The following is a 21,783-nucleotide window of genomic DNA, read 5'->3' on the forward strand; positions in this document are numbered from 1 at the left end:
AGCTGTGTTTATCAAACAATGTGTCTCTCTGGCAGATGGCTCATCATCTCTGGACGTTCGCTCGCTCGCCATGCTAAAGGCACAGCTAGTCTGTGTGTGTCCTAATGGGATTGGAGACTTCTTCTTTCCAATGAATTATATGTAGAACAAGTGGGATTACTTTAATCTCTTTTCTGCCCCTCCCCCGCCCCCCAAAAAAAAAAAAAAATCAGAGCTTGTAACATTTACGGGAAAGCCAAGCAAGTGAGCACTACAATCTCTAGCTCGGACTTTACCAAGAGAATTTTTGTATCCCGCCATCTCTCTGGAGGACTTCCTTCTCACGTCTCCACATTTACGTGAAGTCAAGTTAAGGTTCCTACTATCAACAGGTGGATTCATTCAAGATTGAAGACTATTCTTCCCAGCATGCCTCACTCCCTCCAGAGGAAAAAAGGTGAGATGTCTTCTGGTTCATCAATTAGCGACCAACCAATGAACTACCTAACAAGCAGACTGCACGATCAAGTGACCACCTCAGCAACCTGACTAACCTTGTTAGTTGGTTGGTCAGTCAGCCAGACTTTTTTTTTTTTTTTAAGTTAACTGGCTTGATTTTTTGGGGGGTGTTTTGTTCATTTTTTAGTTCATTGTAGTTAATAAACGAAACAATAAACTGGTTAACCAGGCCATTGGTTATTTGGTTTAACCAGACCAATTAAATATTAAGTGGACGAGACAACCAACTGACGAGCTAACCAACTATCTTAATTTGTTTGTCCGTGAATCGGTTAGTCGGTGGGTCAGACATTTTTAAAATTGATTTAATTGGATAGTTGGTGTGTTTTTTTTTTTTAGGGGTGGGGGTTTGGTTGGCTTGTTCGTCTGTCAGGTTAACTAACTTACAAACAAACGAACAATATGTCAATCTGCCGTTATTTGGTTGGTTGGTGAACCAACTTTGGCCATTTGTTAGTTAGTTATTAGTTAGTTAGTTAGTTAGTTAGTTAGTTAGTTAGCAAACTAACTTTGTTAACTCACTGACTAGCTAACTAACTAGCTAACTAGCCAACCAAATGGCTGTCAGGATTGACTGACCAACATAGTCTGTCAGTTAGCTTGTTAGTGGGTCTATCAGTTGTACAGTCTGTTTTTTTTAGTTAATTGGTTGGTTAGTCCGTTGGTTTGTTAGGTTGTTTGATTATTTGATTCATGTGATAGTTTTAGCTCGTTGGTGTTAAATAACCAACTAACTAATTTAGCCAAATTGGCAACGAATGGGCCATTAGACAGCTCGACTGACCAACTAACCAACTACCTACTCTGAGTCAGTTTTTAGTCGGTTGTTCTTGTTGGTCGATTTGTTCGTTAATTAAAAAAAATAAAATTGATTGTTTCCTAGCCAGTTAGCTTTAACGCACTAACTAATCTGTGTTGCTAAAATTCAGAGAACTGCATGAACTTGAACAAGCAAAATGATCATAACAACAGAAATGTATCAAGGTAAAATTCATGATAGTGCCATAAGTAAGCCTTAAGCATCATGCAAAGCGTTTGCACAACTGACACCTGAGAAATGAGAAGTGCTGATTTGTCTAAAATAACATTTCACAACATAATAAAACTCCCTCGTTTAAATTCCTAAAAAGTACATTTAATATTATTGGAAATTATGCATATCTCAAACATTAACACTGCGCTTAAATATAGAAATTTAAAAAAAAAAGACTTAAATTATTAAATTAAAATATATTGCACCTGAAACTAAATAAATTCATCATGTTTTAATAATAAACACTTTTTAAAGATTAAATGCAAGTGTATTGAACTTTAACGTTAAATACATCTGTACTTAAAAAAACTACCCTAATGTATTTAAAAAAAAAAAATTTAATTCAATGTTACACTATGCACAATTTGAACGTCACTTCTTGAATACAGAAATGTTTAAAAAAAAAAGTGTACTTAAATAAGTAGCAGCAGATAGCAGGCTAGTGGTACGCGTATCGCACTTTGAGATTTGCTGCATTCGATAATTCATCATGTCAACTGGACATATGCACGCATCATCTCCATATCGGTGGAGCGTGGTTTAGGGATTGAGTTGATCCTGGTCAATCCCGCTTGGCATGCCCGCGTGGGATTGAAATCTAGTAATATACTGGACAATAATTCCTTCTGCAATGACAATGCGCTGTTATGATAATGAAGGCACATGTACAGAGACAACATTACCGTTTCATTGATGACACACACCGTGACCTGACGTTGAGTTGCGTGCTTGATTAGAACGTTTTTTTGGGGGCTTTTTGCCAGTGCAAAAGGCTCTTGTACGTAAAAAAAATCATTCTAGGAAGGCATAAAACCCGCTCAACAGCAAATTAACATTAAATGGCAAACTCATTTTGTGCATGTTTATTCCCACACAAATCAACTCATTTAAAATATTTAAAATATCAATATTATCGCGGTACTATTTTTGTCCTGCATTTCATTCCAAATTAGCAAATAATTATAACGCCTACTCATGTTGTAGTATAAGGTAGTATAAAACCTTGTGCAAGCACAACTAAGTGGCATCTGCCATCTACTGGTGAATGGTGATATTACAACTTAAACTAATATATAGTTAGTGTCTCTAAGCAGTTTTTGAAGAATTTGGGAGTTTGTTTAAAAAAAATAATCAATTAAGAAAATCCCCAATGTATTGCGATGGTCAGATTTTGGTTATTTGTGGAGAATATGGCCCGGGCTGGATCAACTCGACTGGATTACCATGAGGGGGGTGTCAGTACACGGAGGTCGTTAGTTATTTAATTTGTTAGTAGGCTTGTTCATTAGTGTGTGTGCTAGTTCATTTTATTCTTTTGTTATTTAGCCAATGTATTTGTTAGTCAGTCAGTCAGTCAGTCAGTCAGTCAGTCAGTCAGTCAGTTAGTCAGTTAGTTAGTTAGTTAGTTAGTTAGTTAGTTAGTTAGTTGGTTGGTTAGTTAGTTAGGGGTTGTTTGATTGTTTTAATGAGTTATTCTCTCTGTACGTTTGTTCATTCATTGGTTTATCAGTTAGTTAATTCGTCTGCTAGTTTGTTAGTTTTGTCGATAGGGCTTTTGTATTTGAATATGACTACTATCAAAGTTGAACAACAGTTGAGAGTGCTAAAATTTTCTGTGTAGATGGTTTCTCTTTGCAGTAAATACTTTGAAGTTTGGTTGAGTTTTTTTTTTTTCCTGGCATGCAACCATGATATGAGGAAGACTGGTGAAAGTGGGCAGGGTTTTATTTTCACTGGCAAAGAAATAAGAGGTACTTGTTTACCTTTCGAAAGAGTTATGCTGCAGGTGGCATCCTGACCGACCGAGCGAGGAGGCTCACCGTGTGGAAAATTCCAACTTTGCAGGCCACGTTTCTGCCTAGCACAAGAATACTTGATTCCACATGCTTTTGTTTTCCCGAAAATTGGAACAAGAGCCAAGCAGTCCAAAAAAAAAACACACCCTTCTCTAACCTTGCCTGTTTAAAGTTATTAAAAAAAGTTGATAGAAAGCAATAAAATTGATATAGATGAATGAGTGTGAATAAGTTGCACGTATGATTTAGAGTCATAGCTGCACGTACGGTACTTTGGTAAAAAAAAAAATATATATATATATAAATAAATAAACAAAACAAAAAACTGTGTGGGCCGCCTGCGGGCACGCAGAAAAGCTTTCATGTGGCATCGGGGAATTTCTGTGTGGGTAAACTGACAAGAAAATATACAGAAATCATTTTCACTCGCAATTAATTCTCATTCAGTTGTCATCAGTGGTAAGGAAAGAAAACAAGGGTGTTGATAGATGATATGCAGTCAAGTGCACACGTGCACAATCAGATTTGAATGATTTTTTTTAATTATTATTTTTATGTATTAGTGTGTTTTTGTTTTGCTTTTACTTTCATTCCTATTTCCTACCAAACGTTTCCAAAATATTATACATTTTTAAAAATCAAGAAAATGAATACAGAAGAACATAACATCCACCGCATAGCCAATAGGCTAACTACAGTCTTATTTTTGGGATTCATTTTATTGAATTATTCTTTTTTTATATGTACATGTTCAATTTATGTTTTTAGATAAATTAATAAATTAATGAAAAAAAAAATTTAAAATAGTGTATATGCATCATCTACTGAAACGTGTGTACATTTTTTTTATGATTTAACTTTTTGAAAAATTTGAATGCCCATGGTACCGTGTGATTTAATGTCTATTCTTATTTTTATTCTTGAGATAATTGATTTATTTTTAAAAATTTTAATTGTGTAGCTTTTGCTATCGTGTTGAATTGAGCTAAAAAAAAAATATTTTGAATATTTTTGCTGCTTCCTACCTACTCAAAGGGGGAAGTGCCGTGATATTTTATTCCCGAACTATTTTTATCAGGCAGCAGTTTTTTTTGGGGGGGGGGGGGGGGGGGTAAATTTTGTAAAAAGTAAAAAAAAAAAAAATAATACCCCCCAAAAAATGCTCAGAGGTTTTTGTTTTGTTTTTCTCCTTTATTTCCAGCACTCTTTTATAAATATGAACTATATGTAAGGTGATAGTTCAAGTGCAACCGAATGCAACACAAATGACGGTGATTAGGATCATAATTGTGGTGGTCTGCCTGGGCTTTTTTTTTTTTTTAAGTGAAAGTTAACAATAAGAAGAAAAAAAAAAGAGTTTGAAAAGAAGAAGAAAGACAAGGAGGAGGAGGAGGAGTAGCTGTGTCGCTAACAGCGCTAACATCTCCATATGTGTTTGGGTGTTACAGCCTTGTTGCATCATGCCGCTCAGAACAAAAAAAAAAAAAAAAAAAAAAAAACTCTGCTGACAATGAACCCTCAAGTCGGCACAATTTTGCTGCGAAAACCTCAGACAAAAGTGAAGCACTTTGCAAGTGAGGCAACCTCCGGGCCTCGGGCCTTTGTCACCCGCCGTCCGCGCGCAAAAAAAAAAAAAAAAGATAAATAAAAAAAAAATTTTAAAAAGTCACGCTGGACTTTTCGATAGCATCTGTGTCCTAACACAGATGGGAGCGCCGTCTTGAAGTTTAAACGCAATCTGGCTTTGTTGCGTTGAAAGCAACTGTCATTGTTCCGTGACTTTTTCCATCGATGTACGTCACACTAGAGGTTGCCATCATCTAATTAGCCTCCCGTGTAGTGTTAGTGTTAGCGTCAGCGTCAACTTCTGTGTGAAAGGAAATAGCAAGCAAGCAGGTGAAGCTGATCACCTCACATCTGCTGGCCTGTTATGTCGAAAGCTACCCGACACCTTTTGTATAAATCGCACACCCCGATTCTGCTGTCATCCAAAATGTGTAGGATCAGAAATACGGTGAGTACGGGAAGAGTCAAAAGAAGTGACAAAAAGTGTACGTTCAACAACTCGCACGTACGTTGCCCGTCTTGTTGCGTTAAAAGTCGGATTTCAAACGGTACAACTAGAGCTCGGGCTGGCACCAAGAAAATGCATTTGCTATTTGTACGTTTGTTCAAAATGTTACAAAGTCATATTCACTTGTCTCATTCCAAAGTATCAAAGCGAAGGATTAAACTTTTTCATTTCAAATAATTTGATTTAAACTATAAGTACACTGGCCAACAGCAGAACAAATGTTTTTCTCTTTGACCCCATTTTAAATCCGTCCACGTTGCTACTAGCCTCTAAGCTAGCGCTACTCTAGTTCGACTCGTAGATCTAGCGATCCAAGCTAGCTTTTTTTTTTTTTTTTCTGATGGCTTTTTTTTTGCTAGCACGGTGTTCCCCGGCCAACAGCCGAGGCGTTAGCCGGGCAAATAAATATTCCCCCTTGCTAGGACATCGTTAACAGCACGGTTAGCTAGCCAGATATTCCCATAACTACTGTACTTCAGGGCATCCACTTATATGTGACGTATTCGTAGCTTTTAAACATGTGCGCCAGACAGAAACTGGGAGAAAGGACGCACCATCCAAACATAATCCTCCGATGCATTCTGACTCAAATGGGAAAGTTCTGATTCGGCGTTCGTATTCAACGGCCAGTATGCTACTTAATCTGTGCACCGCCAGGAAGTGGCACAAAAGAAAACAACACTGTTGCTTGACATTTTTTCTTTTTCTTTTTATCTGAAACACAAAAAAACGGTCCTTTTGTTTTTCCGTCTTCTGAGGTAGTTTTTTTTTTTAATAGTTTTTTTTTCTATTCTTTTCCAAGCTAAAAACCACAACAGCAAACATAACTTGAAAGTGGTTTGACGGTGCGCTACAGAGAAAGAGTGCAAACAACAACACTGATGCCCAATTATTTCGTTTTTTTTTTCTTTTTATCCAAAACACAGATTTTTGAAAAAATATTTTCCTTCTGAAGGAAATTCTTTTGGGTTATTGTCACCGGTTTACAGAACACCACCACCAAAACCCAAATGTTTTTGTTTGACTTTTTTTCCCTTAAAGTCAATGATGTTTTCCTGCCTTCTCAGGTACTTTGTTTTGTAGTTTTCATATTTCCAGTTAACAATCAGCCGCGATTAACATTTAAGACGATGAACAGGCATACAAGAACAAGAATAGCGCAAACAACAACACTGACACTAACATTTTGTTTTTTGTTTCTAAAATACAAATCATTTTTGTACATCTGCTCTCACCATGCGAGGTAGTTTGTTTCTCTGTTTTTATCCGTTTGCAGCAAACAAAGTCCCTTGAAATAAGTTTTCCCTTTAATTTTGGCGAGAGAGCGCTACCGAGTCGTCATCCTTGAGCGAATGAATATCCCTCACGTGCCGCCACACTTGCGGTGCATTATGCATCAGCATGCCGGGAAAGCAGCGCCTCCAACATCCCCCGAGTGGATGGAAATAAAGTTGACGCTGCTCTTTGTTTGCACTCTTAATGATTTGATTTTTTTTTAGCCGCCTCCCTAGCGGTTTGTTTACACCTGCAGTGATTTTTTTTTGGGGGGGGGGGTAACAGCGGATGGAGATGGGCGGATGCTCCGGCGTTCCTCAAGGGGGGGTGGGAGGGTGCAATGTCAGATGCATTACGGCGGCGAGCGTCACGATACAAAAGGGTTAAAAGACAAAAGGGAAACTGCGGGCGGCGTTAATTTGGGTCACGTCACGTGGGTGCTTAATGAGCGGCGCAGTGGTCCTCACGTCCGTTGAACGGCGACTACCGATCGAGATCTTTCGTCTGGTCAAAGAAAGTCAATTGGTCGTTTTCAAGGCTGAACATGTGTAAAATAAATAAATAAATAAAGTAAAAATATATATATATATATATATATATATATAAATGGAAAATAAAAGGGGGCAAGAAAATTATCATAGTAAAATAAATGTTGCATCAACCACAAAAAAATATTTTTTAATTATATAATTAAATATAATATTTTTCTGATTTACCAAAAATGTAATTGACCATGTTTCCTTTTTTCAATAACTCAAACTGAGAAGTAAATTACATTTAAAATATTTTTAATTAGAATATAGAAAATAATAAATAAAATAACTAACTAGACAAAAACTTTACAAAAATGATGCTAAAATAAATACAATTGATGCAATAAAATAAAAGCATTCACAGTATACATTATTGATAGAATTTACTAGTTATTTTGTGCCCCGATCTTTCCCAAGAGAAATAGTTTCACTGAATAAAATGTAAAATTGTTTAAAGAGAAAGAACAAATGCAAAAAAAAATTCAATATAAATGTTTTATACAAATAAATATTTGGAAATCTTAATACAGCGTATAAACATTTTAAAATCAAATGACTTTAGAAATCATTAACAACTAAATATGGGAATTATATTTTTAAAAAAGAAATGTTTAAGAAAATCCTGATATGAAAACACGTTTAAAAGTGGAAATTCAATAAATATGGCAAGGACAATTGCTTTGTATTGTTGCATAATGAAGATATTTGGGTTTCAGATTCAAGGACGTTAAATATCAGAAAGGTTCAGAGTTCAGTTTACTTCTAGGTGTGTTAAACAACTCAAGACATAGTTTGTTTGCGCAAAAGTATTAGAACGGACATAAAATCAACAAAGAGATGAAGATTTCATATTTGTTGGCATAACCCTTAATTGCAATAACGACATCAATCCTGTGACCTATTGACTTCACCAGACTCTTGCATTCTTGATTTAAAATTCTCTTCCAGGCTGCAGCCTCTTTCGGTTCGTTTTAGTTTCTGTTAAGGTTCTTCCTTCAATGCGTGCTCTATTGGGTTAAAGTCAGGTGATTAGCTTGACCTTGAACACGTTCCTCCTGATGGAGTCTTTTGCTGCCTGGGCAGTGCGTTTTAGGAGGCAAGTACATTTAAACGTACCCATGAGTACGTTCAAACATAGTCAACAAGTCTAATATTTTTACTCCTCATTGGTAGTTCCACACGGCCCAGCAAATGGAGTTAGCCCACACGTGATCCCAGCGACTCCAATGTCCTATCCCAATGTAGTGTCTTGTTGATGTGGATTACGGGATCAAGCGATGTATTTTTAAAACAAAGTAACATCATTTTTGTGGCTTCTCAGTGTAGTAATTGTCGCTTCTGTGCCAGGGAGTCGACAAGGACGGGGAATCCCTACTTTGGAATAACCACAAGCAAACTTTCCACAGTGAGTCAGCGGCCACTTTCTACACGTGAAGCGTTAGTGTCGCTCAACAACTTGGCCTTGATGCTTATCGTTTGCTTTTAAGCTACAAACACAAACAAGCTCAATGTTTTTTTGTTGTTGTTTTGCTTTTAATGAAAAAAATCTTGTGAGAAACAGCGCGTCCTCAAAAAGATGTGCTTGTTGCGGCCCGTCATTTTTCTCTCGCACAAGCCAATTCAGTGTGCTTTAGGGTCAATAGAAATAAGAGGATCTTTTTAAAACTCAAGAAAAACAATGTTAAAATAAACTCGAAATTTAAATATTTTTAGCACATTAAAAGGCAGTTAAATGTAAAAAAAAGTTGAAATACAATAAATAAAATTACTTTAAAATGTATAGATATTTAAATTATAAAAATCTACATATAGTTTTACTATTAAATAAACAATTTAAAGTACAATAAATAAAAGGCAGATAATAAAGAATTTGAATAAAATACATTCCAAATAAACATGAAATCAAAATAAAACACTAAAAGTGAAAAATATAACTTAAATTATTATAATAAAACTCAAAATAATATAAACAACTATATTACAAAATATTAGACAATATAAAGTATATGGCAGAAGTGCAAGGGAAGCAATTAATGGAACCATTAAAAAAAATAATACAAGGATAAATGAATAGAAATCTCCAGAAGAAAAAATAAATCAAAATACAAGAAAAATAACTGTTTTTAAAATTACATCAAATGAAAAAATATTTAAAATAACACCAACACCAAATAACCCCAATCCCAACACAAAAAACTGAAAGTTCCAAATATCAAATTCTATTCTAAAAATCAAGATTAAACTGAAAAAAATATCCAAATATCAAATTCTATTCTAAAATCAAAATCACACAGAAAAAATATGAACAAAATAAAATCAATGAACCAGACAAGACTAAATAAAATAACAAGTTTAACAAACTTATCACATGACAAAGTATTGGACACAAATGCAATGCTACAAAATTACAATAAAATTAAATATTAACAATCATTACAATACAGAACATATGAGAAACTTGGTCTGATAAGAATAAATATCCATGGGAAGAAAATGCATTTTACTATTACATTGATGAAAACTTAAACACGACTATCGATATAAATCTTTTTAAATACAGAACTAAAATAAGCTCTCATAATTCTCACATACTTCAAAAAATGTTAATATTGAATCTCTACTCCATTGCCACGACTATAACTCATTTTAAGTCACATTTACTCTCTCAATTAAAAAAAATGGCTTTTTTCCTGGATTTACAAACGCCTCCCAACTTTAAAGTTCCGTTTTCACTGCCTCAGTTTTTGTGACCGATGACGCGTTCACGGACAAGCAACAAGTACGCCACTTCCCTCATCTCTTGTCCACGACGAAAACATGCACCGAGTTTGACACTAAGCACAACCGCCACTAACCAAGCATCTTAGAACGAATACAAGTTGAAAATGAAGAGTCAAATGTGCTGTCCACGAACCCCCCCGCCGGTGATGGCGCGTTCAAGCTCCTTAAGTGGACTCTCTCGCTTCTACGTGACGACTCCAACGAGCCACTTCTCAGAAGCTCCGTGGAGAGGCGGGGCTTAGAGACCTGTGACGTTGGCACACTTTGGACTCCACCAAGTTTGCGGGGGGAGTCCGGGCTACCGTGCTTGTCCCGCTTTGGTTATTTTACCACAAAATAGACGTTTTAAAGCCATTTATATGTTAGTTTGTTGTTTTAGGGAGACGTAGGAATTTATTTAATGTGGGAATGTGCAAGAGAAGGGTTAGAGAATGGAGAATCGAAGCCGGTGGGGGACGAGCGGCCTCTACCCCCTGGCCGTAGACGTTGGTACGGTCCCGGGCTCAAATTCCGAGAATTGAGCTGGTCTGATTCTTAGAACTGGGCTTCTTAGAAGTGGTGATGCAAGAAGTTTCTAGGAAAGCGCTACCAGGTGATTTTTTAAATTTTCTTTTTTTTTTTTTTGCATTATCCCTCTCCTCCTCCTCTCCATCTTTGCTTGTAATTATTTAGCGACCAACTTGTTGTGTCGCTAATGTCACCGTTTTTGGAGTGTTCATTTGTTATGTGTGCGTACTTGTGCGGCGGCGGCGGCGGCTCGCCGGCTGTCAGACAACCGTGAAGCCAGAACCTTCTCTTCCCTTTCACCGCCTCATCACATCTTCCCATTCTCCTTTCACTCTGTCTCTTCCCGCGGTTCTCCTCCGCAAAAGCTTCCCTGTCACCCTTCCACCACTAAACCCCTGGTCCTCTGCAGCCGAGAAAAGGCGCGCGTCAGACGGCTGCAGCGAGGACCAGAGCCGCCCCCCCCCCCGGTGCTCCCGGTTGTCACACAGCACCAACTTTGACTCGGGATGTTTTGTTTGTTTGTTTTGTCAAATTATATGATGTATTTGCTATGATTTTAATGTTGAGATGCGAGCAGTTAATGTGACAATGTTGCGTAAATGTGCATAATGGTGTTGTGTCGTGCGTGTGTTTCCGAAGTGGACTTGTCAACTTGTCTCTTTGCGTTTGCGCCAAGTGTGCGAAGTGGGGTTGCATGTGCACGTTGCATGTTTTTTTTTTTTTTTTAAATAAAATATAGAGCGTTGTTATGCGAGTGTTTCCACGCGTAGAGATTGAGCTTGCAACCAAGTATGCATGGTGGGGAAAATTTGTGCAGAAATTACAGTAAATTAATGAAGTACAGTAAAGTACAATAATTTGAATGTGGAAATGTGCATGGGGGGGATATGTAGTCCAAGTTCAACATGTGACAAAAAAATCACTTGAGCATGTTTTTCTTAAAAATAAAAAGTTAAAAATCAGTTTTTCCACTTACAAAACGCTTACAAAGGGGCTCTTGTACTTGCTTGAATAAAAAAAAAATAATGCGTTTTGAAAGTTGCGTTTTATTTATCAAATGTAAAGTGTTGCGGTATTCTTATGTCTGCGCGTGTTTAAAAATGTTATTTGTCATTTTAAAATTGTTTTAAACAAGTTTATTTATTGCATAGCTTTATCACGCACGTACTGCCATGCACAACCCAGTGGTTTGGATGCTGAGCAGCCCCCCCCCCTTTATTCTAATTCATTTAAATAATTTGTTGTCCTCTTCTTGTCAACCCGCGTTTCCCTCAAAGCTGCGGTTCGGATGGGGAAAAAAAAGGGAGGGTGTCAAAATTTAAATGTCCCAAACCGGCGTTGTAGTCGGCTAAATTGCGCCCTCTTGTGGCATTCGGGTGAAATGCAAAGTGCGCCTTCACAATTAAGTTTTATCAAGAATCGGATGCAACTGAAGCATAATATTGTGCTTTTTTTCGTGACCCCCCCACCCCCACCCTCAAGAAGTCGGCAGGATGTCTTGCTTGGCCGACAGCTGCATCCAGTTCACGCGTCACGCCAGCGACGTCCTGCTCAACTTGAACCGCCTCCGGAGTCGGGACATCCTCACTGATGTTACCATCCTGGTCTGCAGGCAGCAGTTCCGGGCACACAAGACCGTCCTCATGGCTTGCAGGTGCATATAAAACTTTATTTCTTCATTTAGGCCCCGGGGGTTTGGTGTGAGGGGGGAAAGGGGGGCGGCGGGTTCTTCAGCAAGATAATAAAAGTAGTAGAGTCCATCCAGAGAGGTTGTAGCTGTCCTTCAGCTCAACAGGAGCTGAACAGATGAGACGTTTTCAAACGGCTGCTTCGCTTTATTTGCAGAGCTGTATCGTCAGACACCATCATCTAACACCATAAAAGAAAATTTAAAATGCCAGTTCCAAGATCAGGACCAAAAGCATAGAGCAAAAAAGCTGAAATCCATGCCAAGACAATCACGAAAGGATGGCTCTGACTTTTTGTCTTTGTTTCCACACAGCGGGCTCTTCTACACCATCTTCACCGACTCGCACAAGTGCAACCTCAACGCCATCAGCCTGGACCCCAAAGTGGACCCGGAGGGCTTTGCCATCCTGCTGGAGTTCATGTACACCTCCAGGCTAGCGCTCAGGGAGAGTCTGATCATGGCCATCATGAACACTGCCGTCTACCTGCAGATGGATCACGTGGTGGACACCTGCCACCGCTTCATCAAATCCAGGTTGGTGAAACATCACTGCAGGAAGGGGCTTGGATTCGGTTCCAGCAAGTGGCCACGTTAAAAACCCGTTTTTCAGGGCCTTTCCACTTGGGTTACTCCTGGTGCTTTCCAGTCAGTTATTGATCAAGGGACAAGATCCCGATTGGGTTCCTACTCCTTCTCAGGAATACAAACAAATAGGGGTTCTGTAAGGGTGTGTGTGTGTGTGATGATGATTCTAAAGGAGGTTAACGAAGCTCATTGCACCAGACTTTTTGGGCTCTTTCTGTGTGGAGCTGAGTGCTCCAGTCTCCCAAAGTGAAGTACTTTGAATTTCCAGATATTGACTTAATGCCCTCTTGTGGCCTCTTGTGGTATCACTTTGTGATTTTTCAATTAATTTGTGCAAAGTGAACCATAAATAAGCGAGGGACTACCGCGCCTTTACAGTGTAAGAAGTTGACGTTGTCTCTTCTCCTGCAGCGATCCGACTGGTAAACTTCCCAGGGATGAATTCCTGGTGAGCCCGCTTGTTCTGTCCCAGGACGTCCACGCATACCGCCCTCACGACATGGTTGACGCTTTGCACGGCCGCGTGGCCCCCTTCAGGGATGTGCGGCCAGCGTACAGCTCCAGTATGCTCAACGGCGTCAGCACACCTGGAAACTACCATCTCTACGGGCAATTCCCCATGCCAGGGTTCCCGTTCCCTCTCTGCAAGCTGACGGATGCCAAGAACGCATTCAGCGACCTGTCACGGAGCGGGATCCACCACAAGCACCCGCATGATGCTGCCGCCGTCAGCCGGGTTGAGTACGCCCGGGCGGTGGGCTCCTCCGCCGTCCTACACACGGCAAACTTCGCCCCCAGGGAGTTGGGGCGAGAGGACGACGTGAAAAAGGAAAACCATGAAGGGCTCGGGCTACCGCTTGGCCTTGGCGGGAGGAAGCGCGTCTACCCTGTCTTGACCCTGGACCACCACAAAGACAAAGAGCATGCCCCGGCAGCTGACGAGGACCTGATCCATCATCACTACCCACTTGGGATCTCCTCCGCTGGGCGCAAGAGTCTCATGAGTAGCCCACAGAGCCCCCTCAAGTCAGACTGCCAGCCCAACTCCCCAACAGAGTCCAGCAGTAGCAAGAACGCCGGACTCTCGCAGGCTGCCTCCGGAGCGCAGCAGGTGGGGGCAGGAACTCAGGACCCCAAAGCGCGCAACTGGAAGAAGTACAAATACATCGTGCTCAACCAGAGTGCCAGGGAGGACGAGGCCGGCCTGCGGAACCCCGGGCTGTGCTCGCCTCAGCGTGTCGGCCTGCAGCCGTACCTCCACCCGGGGGACTCGGAGAACTTGGAGGCGCAAAGCACAAGGAAGAGCGGAGAGGAGCATCCCATGCCTCAGACCAGCCGACTCAACAACCTCATCAGCAGGTGAGGAAAAGCGCCGGCGTAACTCGTTGGAACACAAAGAGTCCAGTTTGTTCAATTCTACTTTGGTGGTTTTCGGGCTTCTCTATTTCCTTCTAAAATTCGAACAATCCACACTCTTCATTTATTTTGAACTATAAAGGATTCAAAAGTTGATAAAATCATAAGACCTTGTTTTTTTTTGTTTTAAGTGATTCAAAGTTTTAAGATTTCTTTTTTGACTCACGTCTGTGTAGATTCTCAGTTGTCGTTGGCGTGGTATTCCGCTAAATTTTAATTGACTATTTGTTGTTGAACAGCCAGGAAGAATCCCGCTGCTTCAATTTAACTTTAACGGGTTTCAGACACCATTTACTTTGTACTTAAAACCGTTATGGTCTCAAACGGTCGCATGTTTGTTTCTCTACTAGAAAGGTGAGCAGTCTCGCAATCTTCTCTGTAAAACTATCTTACGACATTGACTCTTTTTTTTTTTTTTTTAAACTTTTTGAAGGAAATTGAGGCCGGGCGGTTATTGGCAGAGAAACCTTTTTAAGAATACTTAGCAGTGCCAACCGCCGGATGAGACACCGGAAAAAAATTGGATGTTTGGTTGTTTTGACACTGATGTCCGTATATTTGCTCTCAAGTGCGCTGGATGGTTCTCTGAGAAACGCAGAGGGCCAGCACCCAACACGGTTCTTGAATCGCCTCAACTGCTCGTCGTGCGGCACCCAGTCACCACAGCACTCTGAGGTCTGCCCGTCCCGGTCGCGGCTAGGCGAGGACATGGCCGAAATGCACTCGGAGTACTCCGATTCCAGTTGTGGTAAGTTTGGGCGCTCAGTCCGTTTTATTGATGCACTCCAGTTTATTGCTCGGTCGACTTTTCGAATAAGTTTGTCTCGGGTTTGGATTTCTGTACGAAGCTCATTCCCACTGATGTGCGCTGTGTCATCACAAGATCAATTCTTAATTTTTTGTTTCCAAACTTGTGGTTTATCTGCGCCCCCCTTCCGAACAGAAAACGGCACCTTCTTCTGCAACGAGTGTGACTCCAGGTTCGCCGAGGAGGAAGCTCTGAAGCAGCACGCGCTGCAAGTCCACAGCGACAAGCCCTACAAGTGCGACCGATGCCAGGCCGCCTTCCGGTACAAGGGCAACCTCGCCAGCCACAAGACCGTCCACACGGGTGCGCCCACGAGCCGTCCTTCGCTTCGCCTTCCTGGCTGTGTTCTCAATCGCTCCCTATCCCTATAATAGGTTATCCGCTATATCGCAGGTGTCAAACATAAGGCATGGGGGCCGGATTAGGCCCACTAAACCAAATTGTGGGTCCACTTTGTTTCTTGCTAAAAAAAAAATTATTTTCATTACTGTGAAAAACCTCTAAAAAAAATTGTAAACAAATTATTGCGTTTCACCAAATCATTTTGATTAAAAAAAAAAAAGTCCACTCAACTTGTAAAGTATATTTTAATCAGGAAAGTATCTCATGTAGTGTTTCGGGAATGATTCAGAACACAGTCCCTGTTTTTTGTCGTCTTTTTTCAGCTCACCACCTGTTATTGTTGTTGCGTTTCCAGGCGAGAAGCCGTATCGCTGCAACATTTGTGGTGCTCAGTTTAACCGACCAGCCAACCTCAAGACTCACACTCGCATCCACTCAGGAGAGAAGCCATACAAATGTGAGACATGCGGCGCTCGCTTCGTACAGGTCAGTTTGTTGTTGTTTTTTTTTCCTTCACTCACGTACCTAAAATAAAACTTTTGGGGTCCTGTAAACTAAACTCCAACACTGAACTGAAACTCTACCACAAACTTCAACACTGGCTTGAAACCCTGACTTCTAACTCTAACCCCTGATGATCCCGGCAGGTTGCCCACCTCCGAGCGCACGTGCTAATCCACACGGGCGAGAAGCCGTACCCCTGCGAGATCTGCGGGACGCGCTTCCGCCACCTGCAGACCCTTAAGAGCCACCTGCGCATTCATACGGGCGAGAAGCCCTACCACGTAAGTCACCGTTTATTTTTCTTACTATACATTTTGACTTGAAGCTCATTGATGGAAAATGGCAAGGGGGGACTTGGGGTCGACTGAAAATGACATCGCAGTTGCTCAGGTAACGACCAATCATGGATCAGCTTCAGAAAACAAGTGAGTCATGATTGGTTGTTACCGGAGCAACTGTGTTGACATTTTGAGTAGAAACAAGTGACAAAATGGCCGCCCCCCCAAGATGGCTAAAAAGGGGCGGATTTTGCTGCTTAATTTGTATTTTACAAACGCAATATTAATCAGAATGCCACGTTTGAGCGAGTGAAGGCACATGGAACATTTTATTGCAAATATCTTTTGGGGGGTTGACTTCCCCTTTAATAATTGGACTTTTAAAAGCTTAGAGAAAACCAAATTAAGTTAAGCTTAAAATTTGACCCCAGAGCCCAATAATCGCAAAATCTTTCTGAGTAGCGTATATTGTAATATTTTCCTCTTAGCTAGTGTTCATCTTGTGAAGTGACTTTTTCCTCCCTGTAGTGTGAGAAATGCAACTTGCACTTCCGCCACAAGAGTCAGCTGCGTCTTCACTTGCGGCAGAAGCACGGCGCCATCACCAACACCAAAATCCAGTACCGCATTTCCACCGACACCATGCCCACAGACCTCACCAAGGCTTGTTGAAATGGACAACGCCACGGTGGACAGTTTGAGCCCCCCCCCCCCCCCCGCACCCCAACAGCTCCTTTGACGTGTACAATCAGCCAAAAACGCTTGTGGCCACACTGTGTTCGTTGGACTAAAATGAAATGGCAGTTTCCGATGTTATTTGTGCGCAAAACCAGGTTGCGGTTTTTAGATTTAATTTGTCGGTAGTCGAGATCTCCACATGGGCCAAAAATGTTGTCACGTTCTACAATTTTGATAGTGATAGCAAATTTTGCGTTGACTCGCTGTCATTCAAAAGTGTAGCCTGTGTTCACAGACTAGTCAAAACTAGTCCAATGTTTTTTTTGTTGGGTCTGTGCGTTTTGAAATTTTGCACATTAGTTCTCGAGAGCGCTACACAAGTCAAAAATATTATTGCTTTATTGAATTTATTCCGTTGCAACAAATTTCCACTTTTTTTTTTTTTGTGCAGTTAACCGAAGTAGCAGTTTTATTTAAATCACATTCAAAAATGTTATGTTCAGCGTCTTAGTCAAGATTTTAACATGGGTCAAACAATGCATTTTCTTGTATGTCCCAAAACATACTGTACTTTTAATGCTAATTTCATTATTTTTTTTAACTCCCCCGTAGCACATCAATTCTTTAAATATATTCAAGTTTTGTTTAAAAGTTTGACCTATAAAAACTTGGACCATACGGATTTGACCAAGCGCTGTAATTTCTAGCGGACATTTCAGAAGAAAAAAAATTAACTTAACCTTTAATTCATAAATATGGATGATATTGCATAATATATATAATATTGCACTTAGGTTATTACTATTATGAAAATCTGATGCGCTAGAGAAAAAGAAGAGGGCAGATTTGAAAACAGTGCAAAAAAAGAATCTAGAAAAATTTAGTCAAATACCTGATTTAAAAAATACGTCAAAAATTTGTTGACCGGCGTAATACAAAATATTAGTGACACACTGTTTACTGGAGGAATTAAAATGTCAGTTTCAGATAGTTTTTTTTTTTTTTTTTAATGCTTGCACAGAACACAGGTCAGCTAGAAGGTAAAATTTTATACATGAGCAGTACTTGTGATCGCAACACAAGCCAAAAAAAAAAATCTGTTTAGCATGCCATTCTAGTAGCTTGCTAATTTTCAAAATTTCAAATCTTCGTAGCAGTTCTCGAGACGTCCACTAGGGCCCAAAACAATATGATCGATGACCATCTTGCTCCCTGACCCCTTTGACGTGTACAATCATTCCAGACGCTAGTGCCACACTGTGACAAATCAAAAACGCGTTATTACGCGAACCAACGAAAAAAAAAAACGGGTTTCCACTACATGTGAACATAGTCACTTTATGGTTTCTATACGTACAGATCGATCTAATGTGTATGTGTGTTTCTAAGCTTCGAAAGTGGGTGTATAAAGCTTTATTTTGTCGAAGGATGGAATGTATAAAAGACCATTTTTAAGGAGAAGATTACAAAAAAAATAAAAATACAGTATTTTATATCAGAGAAATTACTTTTCTGGAAACATTGACTGACGGGTGGTAACATATTTAAAAAAAATAATAAAATAAAACTGGAGTTGTCTTTATTTTTAAGCACCGCTGTGAAATGAGTTTAAAAAAAAAAAAAATACCCCCAAAAAAAGAACAATCGATTTTGTCCGACAACTGCTTATGCATGAGCCACTCACTTGAGGGGTACGATTATAAATATTGTGACATATATTGTGTATTTATACATATCTGTGGGATTGTTCTCTGCGGGCGGAGCCAATCGTCTTTGATGTTTAATTACATTTTGATGTCTTTGTATAGGTGTTTTTCTTCTCTCTTTTTTGGGGTTGTTATTGGATTTTGTTTTTTCATAAGTGAAGGTTTCGAGTTTTTTGGTCATTGTTATAGCTCCCGACGTGCAGTTGTGTAGTTGTCACTTTGTACATATATACACTGTGGATTCAATGTGCCTTTTCTCCACGGCAACGCAATTTCAGCTCTGTTAAGGTACAACCCACCCCCCCCCTTACAACCCCACTCCACCCCTCCTTGCGTGTGCGTGTGAATGTGTGTATTTTTTCGATGCTTGTCAACAACCTTAATAACATGCAAAATGCACCACTGTAAATCTTTCTGTATTGGGATTTTTTTTTTTTTTAACGGAATTGAACAACTATTGTACAACGTCCTTTTGATGTATGAATGTAAAATAAAGGTATTTGATTTCTATGTATGAACACGAGTGGAGCAATTATTTTTTTTCCTCACAACTATCGTCTTTAGTCTCATAAGATTCAGATTCATCATTTTTTTTCACCAGTGTAGTCCTAAAAAAAAAAACTAATTTAATACCTATTTTAAAGATTATATCTCTAAATGATCAAATGCATTTTTCCCCCTTAAAACTAACGGCATACAGATTTGCCTTGAAAATTTCCATCTTTATTTCCCCAGAATTGAACATTTGTACATTTACAAGGCAACACTTTCTGAATGAGGCCCGACATACAGTCACAGTAAAAAAAAAAACAACACAAATCGGTGTCAAAACATGACCTTAAAAAAATACCTGTTTTCATACAAAAGTTTGTCATTTGTTTTGCTTTTTTTTTTTTTTAACAGTAAACGAACTAAGAAAGGTATGAAATCAGCTTGGCTCAGTTGACTCAAAGTTTCTACCACTTGAAATCAAATAAAACCCTTCTCATGATTATTGCAACATTTAATAATAATCATTTTTGTACTTTTTGTTAAGATGTGTTCAGCACATCAAATAAGGAGTTGACAAACATAGATGAGTCCATACCTGACCTCTTTTTTAAATGAACACAAAACAACTCAAGACTTCTCTTGCGATAACCTTAACCCAAATAAACACCCAACACACCCATGCCCAACCCGCACCTGTGTTCACTGCTTCTGCTGCATGGCCTCTTTGCGTGCGGCGTCTTGAAGGAGCTGCGTGTCCACCTCGTCGGCAGGCAGCTGCACGTAGCGCACCACCGAGCCCCGGATGAAGCAGTTTTTCACAGACAACTGAAAGCAACCACCGTAAGTGTTCTTGTCAGTAAGAAGCCCACAACATTGTGGAGCGGCCACATGTCATTGTTACACCTGACCTTTGAATACAATGTCAGTGAGTAGCTTGTACAACCCTGTAAATTGGCAACAAAGGTGACTTCACCCCTAAATGAAAGTGCTCAACAACAACACTAACCATTATAGACCAAATACATGCATCTTGGTCTCGACAGACCACACGGCATGGTCCCCATAAACCATATTTTAGTTTACCCAAACAAACTGTTGGCAGACCTTCTTGTGTGCCATCTTTAAAAGAAGCTGTATAGTCTCGGTTGCAGTGCTATAGCGCCGTTTCAGGAAGATAGATTTTTTGGGGGGTTTTTCGTAGCAACATATGCTCAAGCTGCCACACTTTTGATTAATCGGAAAGACTTGTTATGCTGCTGTTTTGGTTAGCGAGAGTGTCATATGCTTACCATGTGCGGGTATTTTTCTGGATCTGTGACGCTGATGTCTGTCAGCTTGATATTGAGATACTGAAAAGGGAAAAGAAAACAAGCCAGAGCGGGTCAGGTCATGTTGAAAAGTCTAAGTCTTGGGTCAGCAATACACCACGAGCGATGCTGTTTTTAATTGCATCTACCTTGACAAACTAAAACAGAACATTCACTGCAATATCCAACGAAAATCGAATAAAGATTACATTTTAGGGATGCAAGAAAAAACATCCTTAAACATTGAATGGGAATATCGTTTTTTTTCCCCCTTTAAATCATGCCAGGTGCAATTTTCTTGTTCTGTCCCCAATGGGCATCTGATGTCAATTCAACAAAAAGTAAAACATTCAAATCATTCAAGTGATCTTTTAGTTCTGTTGAATAGACAACAGATGTCCACTGGGTCGTTATATTGATGGATTTCACAATTGTTTACTTTTAAAACGCATTTCCCCACTAAATGGACTTTTTCACAACACGTATTTCTTAAAAAAAAATAGATACAGATTTTATTAACACCAAAAAAAAAAAAATATTCATACCTGGTCAACTGAATGAAGAGTTCCGCATATGCTAAAAAGAAATTAAAGAGATAAATCGGTAAAACAGTACAGTACATCCGCGCGAGTGTCAATCAATTTTCGATTGATTCACACGGCGTTATAGGTTATCAGTTTTCATCAATAGAACAGTTAAGCTAACCTCAGGTCGTTCTTCAGTTCCACCACCACGTCTTTGCCCACAAGCGACTTGAAAAACGAGTAGAAAAGCTGAACATGAAAAAAAAAGCACAAAACGACACAACAACGTTAGCCTAACAGCAAGCTAACAGTGGAGAGGACACAGTTAGCACACGCACACAAAAACACATTCTCTTCGTCGTAGCGAAATGTTTTATCAAACGTCACGAAAAGCTTAAAACCGCGACAACTTCATTCATTCTAGTCAATTTTCTCACCATTGTTGCGCCGTTTTGATTTTTGCGGCGTTTGGTCTGACGTCGACGATGTTCAATATACGTAAGAAGTGACGTAAATTCTCCGCGACATATGGTGTCCGAAGGCAGTTTTACCAGATTTCCACCAGGCGGTGCCATTTTGCTCCGAATTTATGCCTTTGTCGTTTAAAAAGGACGGGAATTCACGGCGACATATGGCGTTCGAAGGCAGTTTGACCAGAGTTCCACCAGATGGTGCTATTTTGCCCATAATGTATGGCTTTGCCTACTTGTGATGCGTTATGGGTAGTCGTATGTTAATATACACCGCAGGATTGTGTATGTATGTATTTATTTCTTTACTTGAAGGAAGTCGATAATAAGAAGAAAAAAGGAAAACTTTTTGGGTATGTATGGTAGCACCCCAAACCCAAGAACTTTGTAGCCATTCACTTTTTTCTCTGTTAAGTTTATGCATGTGAAATCTGTTGTGTTTAATTCACAAAATTCATTCTTTTTGGTTTTCAATAGTGCTAAAAC

The 21,783-nt window shown here is 39.7% G+C and overlaps 2 protein-coding genes across 5 annotated transcripts; one reads left to right on the top strand and one right to left on the bottom strand.

The window, feature by feature from the left end:
* Positions 1-217: 217 nt before the first annotated feature.
* On the top strand, positions 218-19,018 carry bcl6aa (BCL6 transcription repressor aa). Of its 4 annotated transcripts, none has more exons than XM_088312841.1 (9): positions 218-436; positions 11,980-12,151; positions 12,500-12,721; positions 13,184-14,131; positions 14,758-14,936; positions 15,132-15,299; positions 15,694-15,824; positions 15,986-16,123; positions 16,649-19,018. In XM_088312841.1, the coding sequence occupies exons 1-9, from the start codon at positions 409-411 to the stop codon at positions 16,790-16,792; spliced, it is 2,130 nt and encodes a 709-aa protein (XP_088168967.1). In that variant the 5' UTR covers positions 218-408; the 3' UTR covers positions 16,793-19,018. The 4 variants fall into 4 exon arrangements, with proteins under 4 accessions (XP_088168967.1, XP_088168968.1, XP_088168966.1 ...); XM_088312842.1 differs by having other exon boundaries at positions 11,983-12,151; XM_088312840.1 differs by lacking the exon at positions 218-436 and adding an exon at positions 10,539-10,582 and having other exon boundaries at positions 11,983-12,151.
* Positions 19,019-19,668: 650 nt separating this feature from the next.
* lsm2 (LSM2 homolog, U6 small nuclear RNA and mRNA degradation associated) lies at positions 19,669-21,402 on the bottom strand. Its single transcript, XM_088312328.1, has 5 exons — positions 21,265-21,402; positions 21,009-21,076; positions 20,849-20,879; positions 20,286-20,345; positions 19,669-19,821 (listed from the first exon to the last, which is right to left on the bottom strand). The coding sequence occupies exons 1-5, from the start codon at positions 21,400-21,402 to the stop codon at positions 19,696-19,698; spliced, it is 423 nt and encodes a 140-aa protein (XP_088168454.1). The 3' UTR covers positions 19,669-19,695.
* Positions 21,403-21,783: the final 381 nt, after the last annotated feature.

Source organism: Idiotropiscis lumnitzeri, chromosome 13 (assembly GCF_059441095.1).
Source record: "Idiotropiscis lumnitzeri isolate Australia: NSW breed Sydney's pygmy pipehorse chromosome 13, RoL_Ilum_1.0, whole genome shotgun sequence".
In the NCBI taxonomy this organism is placed as follows: domain Eukaryota; kingdom Metazoa; phylum Chordata; class Actinopteri; order Syngnathiformes; family Syngnathidae; genus Idiotropiscis; species Idiotropiscis lumnitzeri.

What these genes read in the sequence shown, in the direction of transcription:
- bcl6aa (XM_088312839.1), top strand. Translation starts at nt 10,552, where the DNA reads ATGCAAGAAGTTTCTAGGAAAGCGCTACCAG. An exon ending in ACCGTCCTCATGGCTTGCAG is followed by an intron (nt 12,152 to 12,499) that starts GTGCATATAAAA and finishes GTTTCCACACAG; the next exon opens with CGGGCTCTTCTACACCATCT. An exon ending in CGGGCGAGAAGCCCTACCAC is followed by an intron (nt 16,124 to 16,648) that starts GTAAGTCACCGT and finishes TCCTCCCTGTAG; the next exon opens with TGTGAGAAATGCAACTTGCA.
- lsm2 (XM_088312328.1), bottom strand. Translation starts at nt 21,402, where the DNA reads ATGGCACCGCCTGGTGGAAATCTGGTAAAACTGCCTTCGGACACCATA. An exon ending in GAACTGAAGAACGACCTGAG is followed by an intron (nt 20,880 to 21,008) that starts GTTAGCTTAACT and finishes ATTTCTTTTTAG; the next exon opens with CATATGCGGAACTCTTCATT. An exon ending in CAGAAAAATACCCGCACATG is followed by an intron (nt 19,822 to 20,285) that starts GTAAGCATATGA and finishes GGTTGCTTTCAG; the next exon opens with TTGTCTGTGAAAAACTGCTT.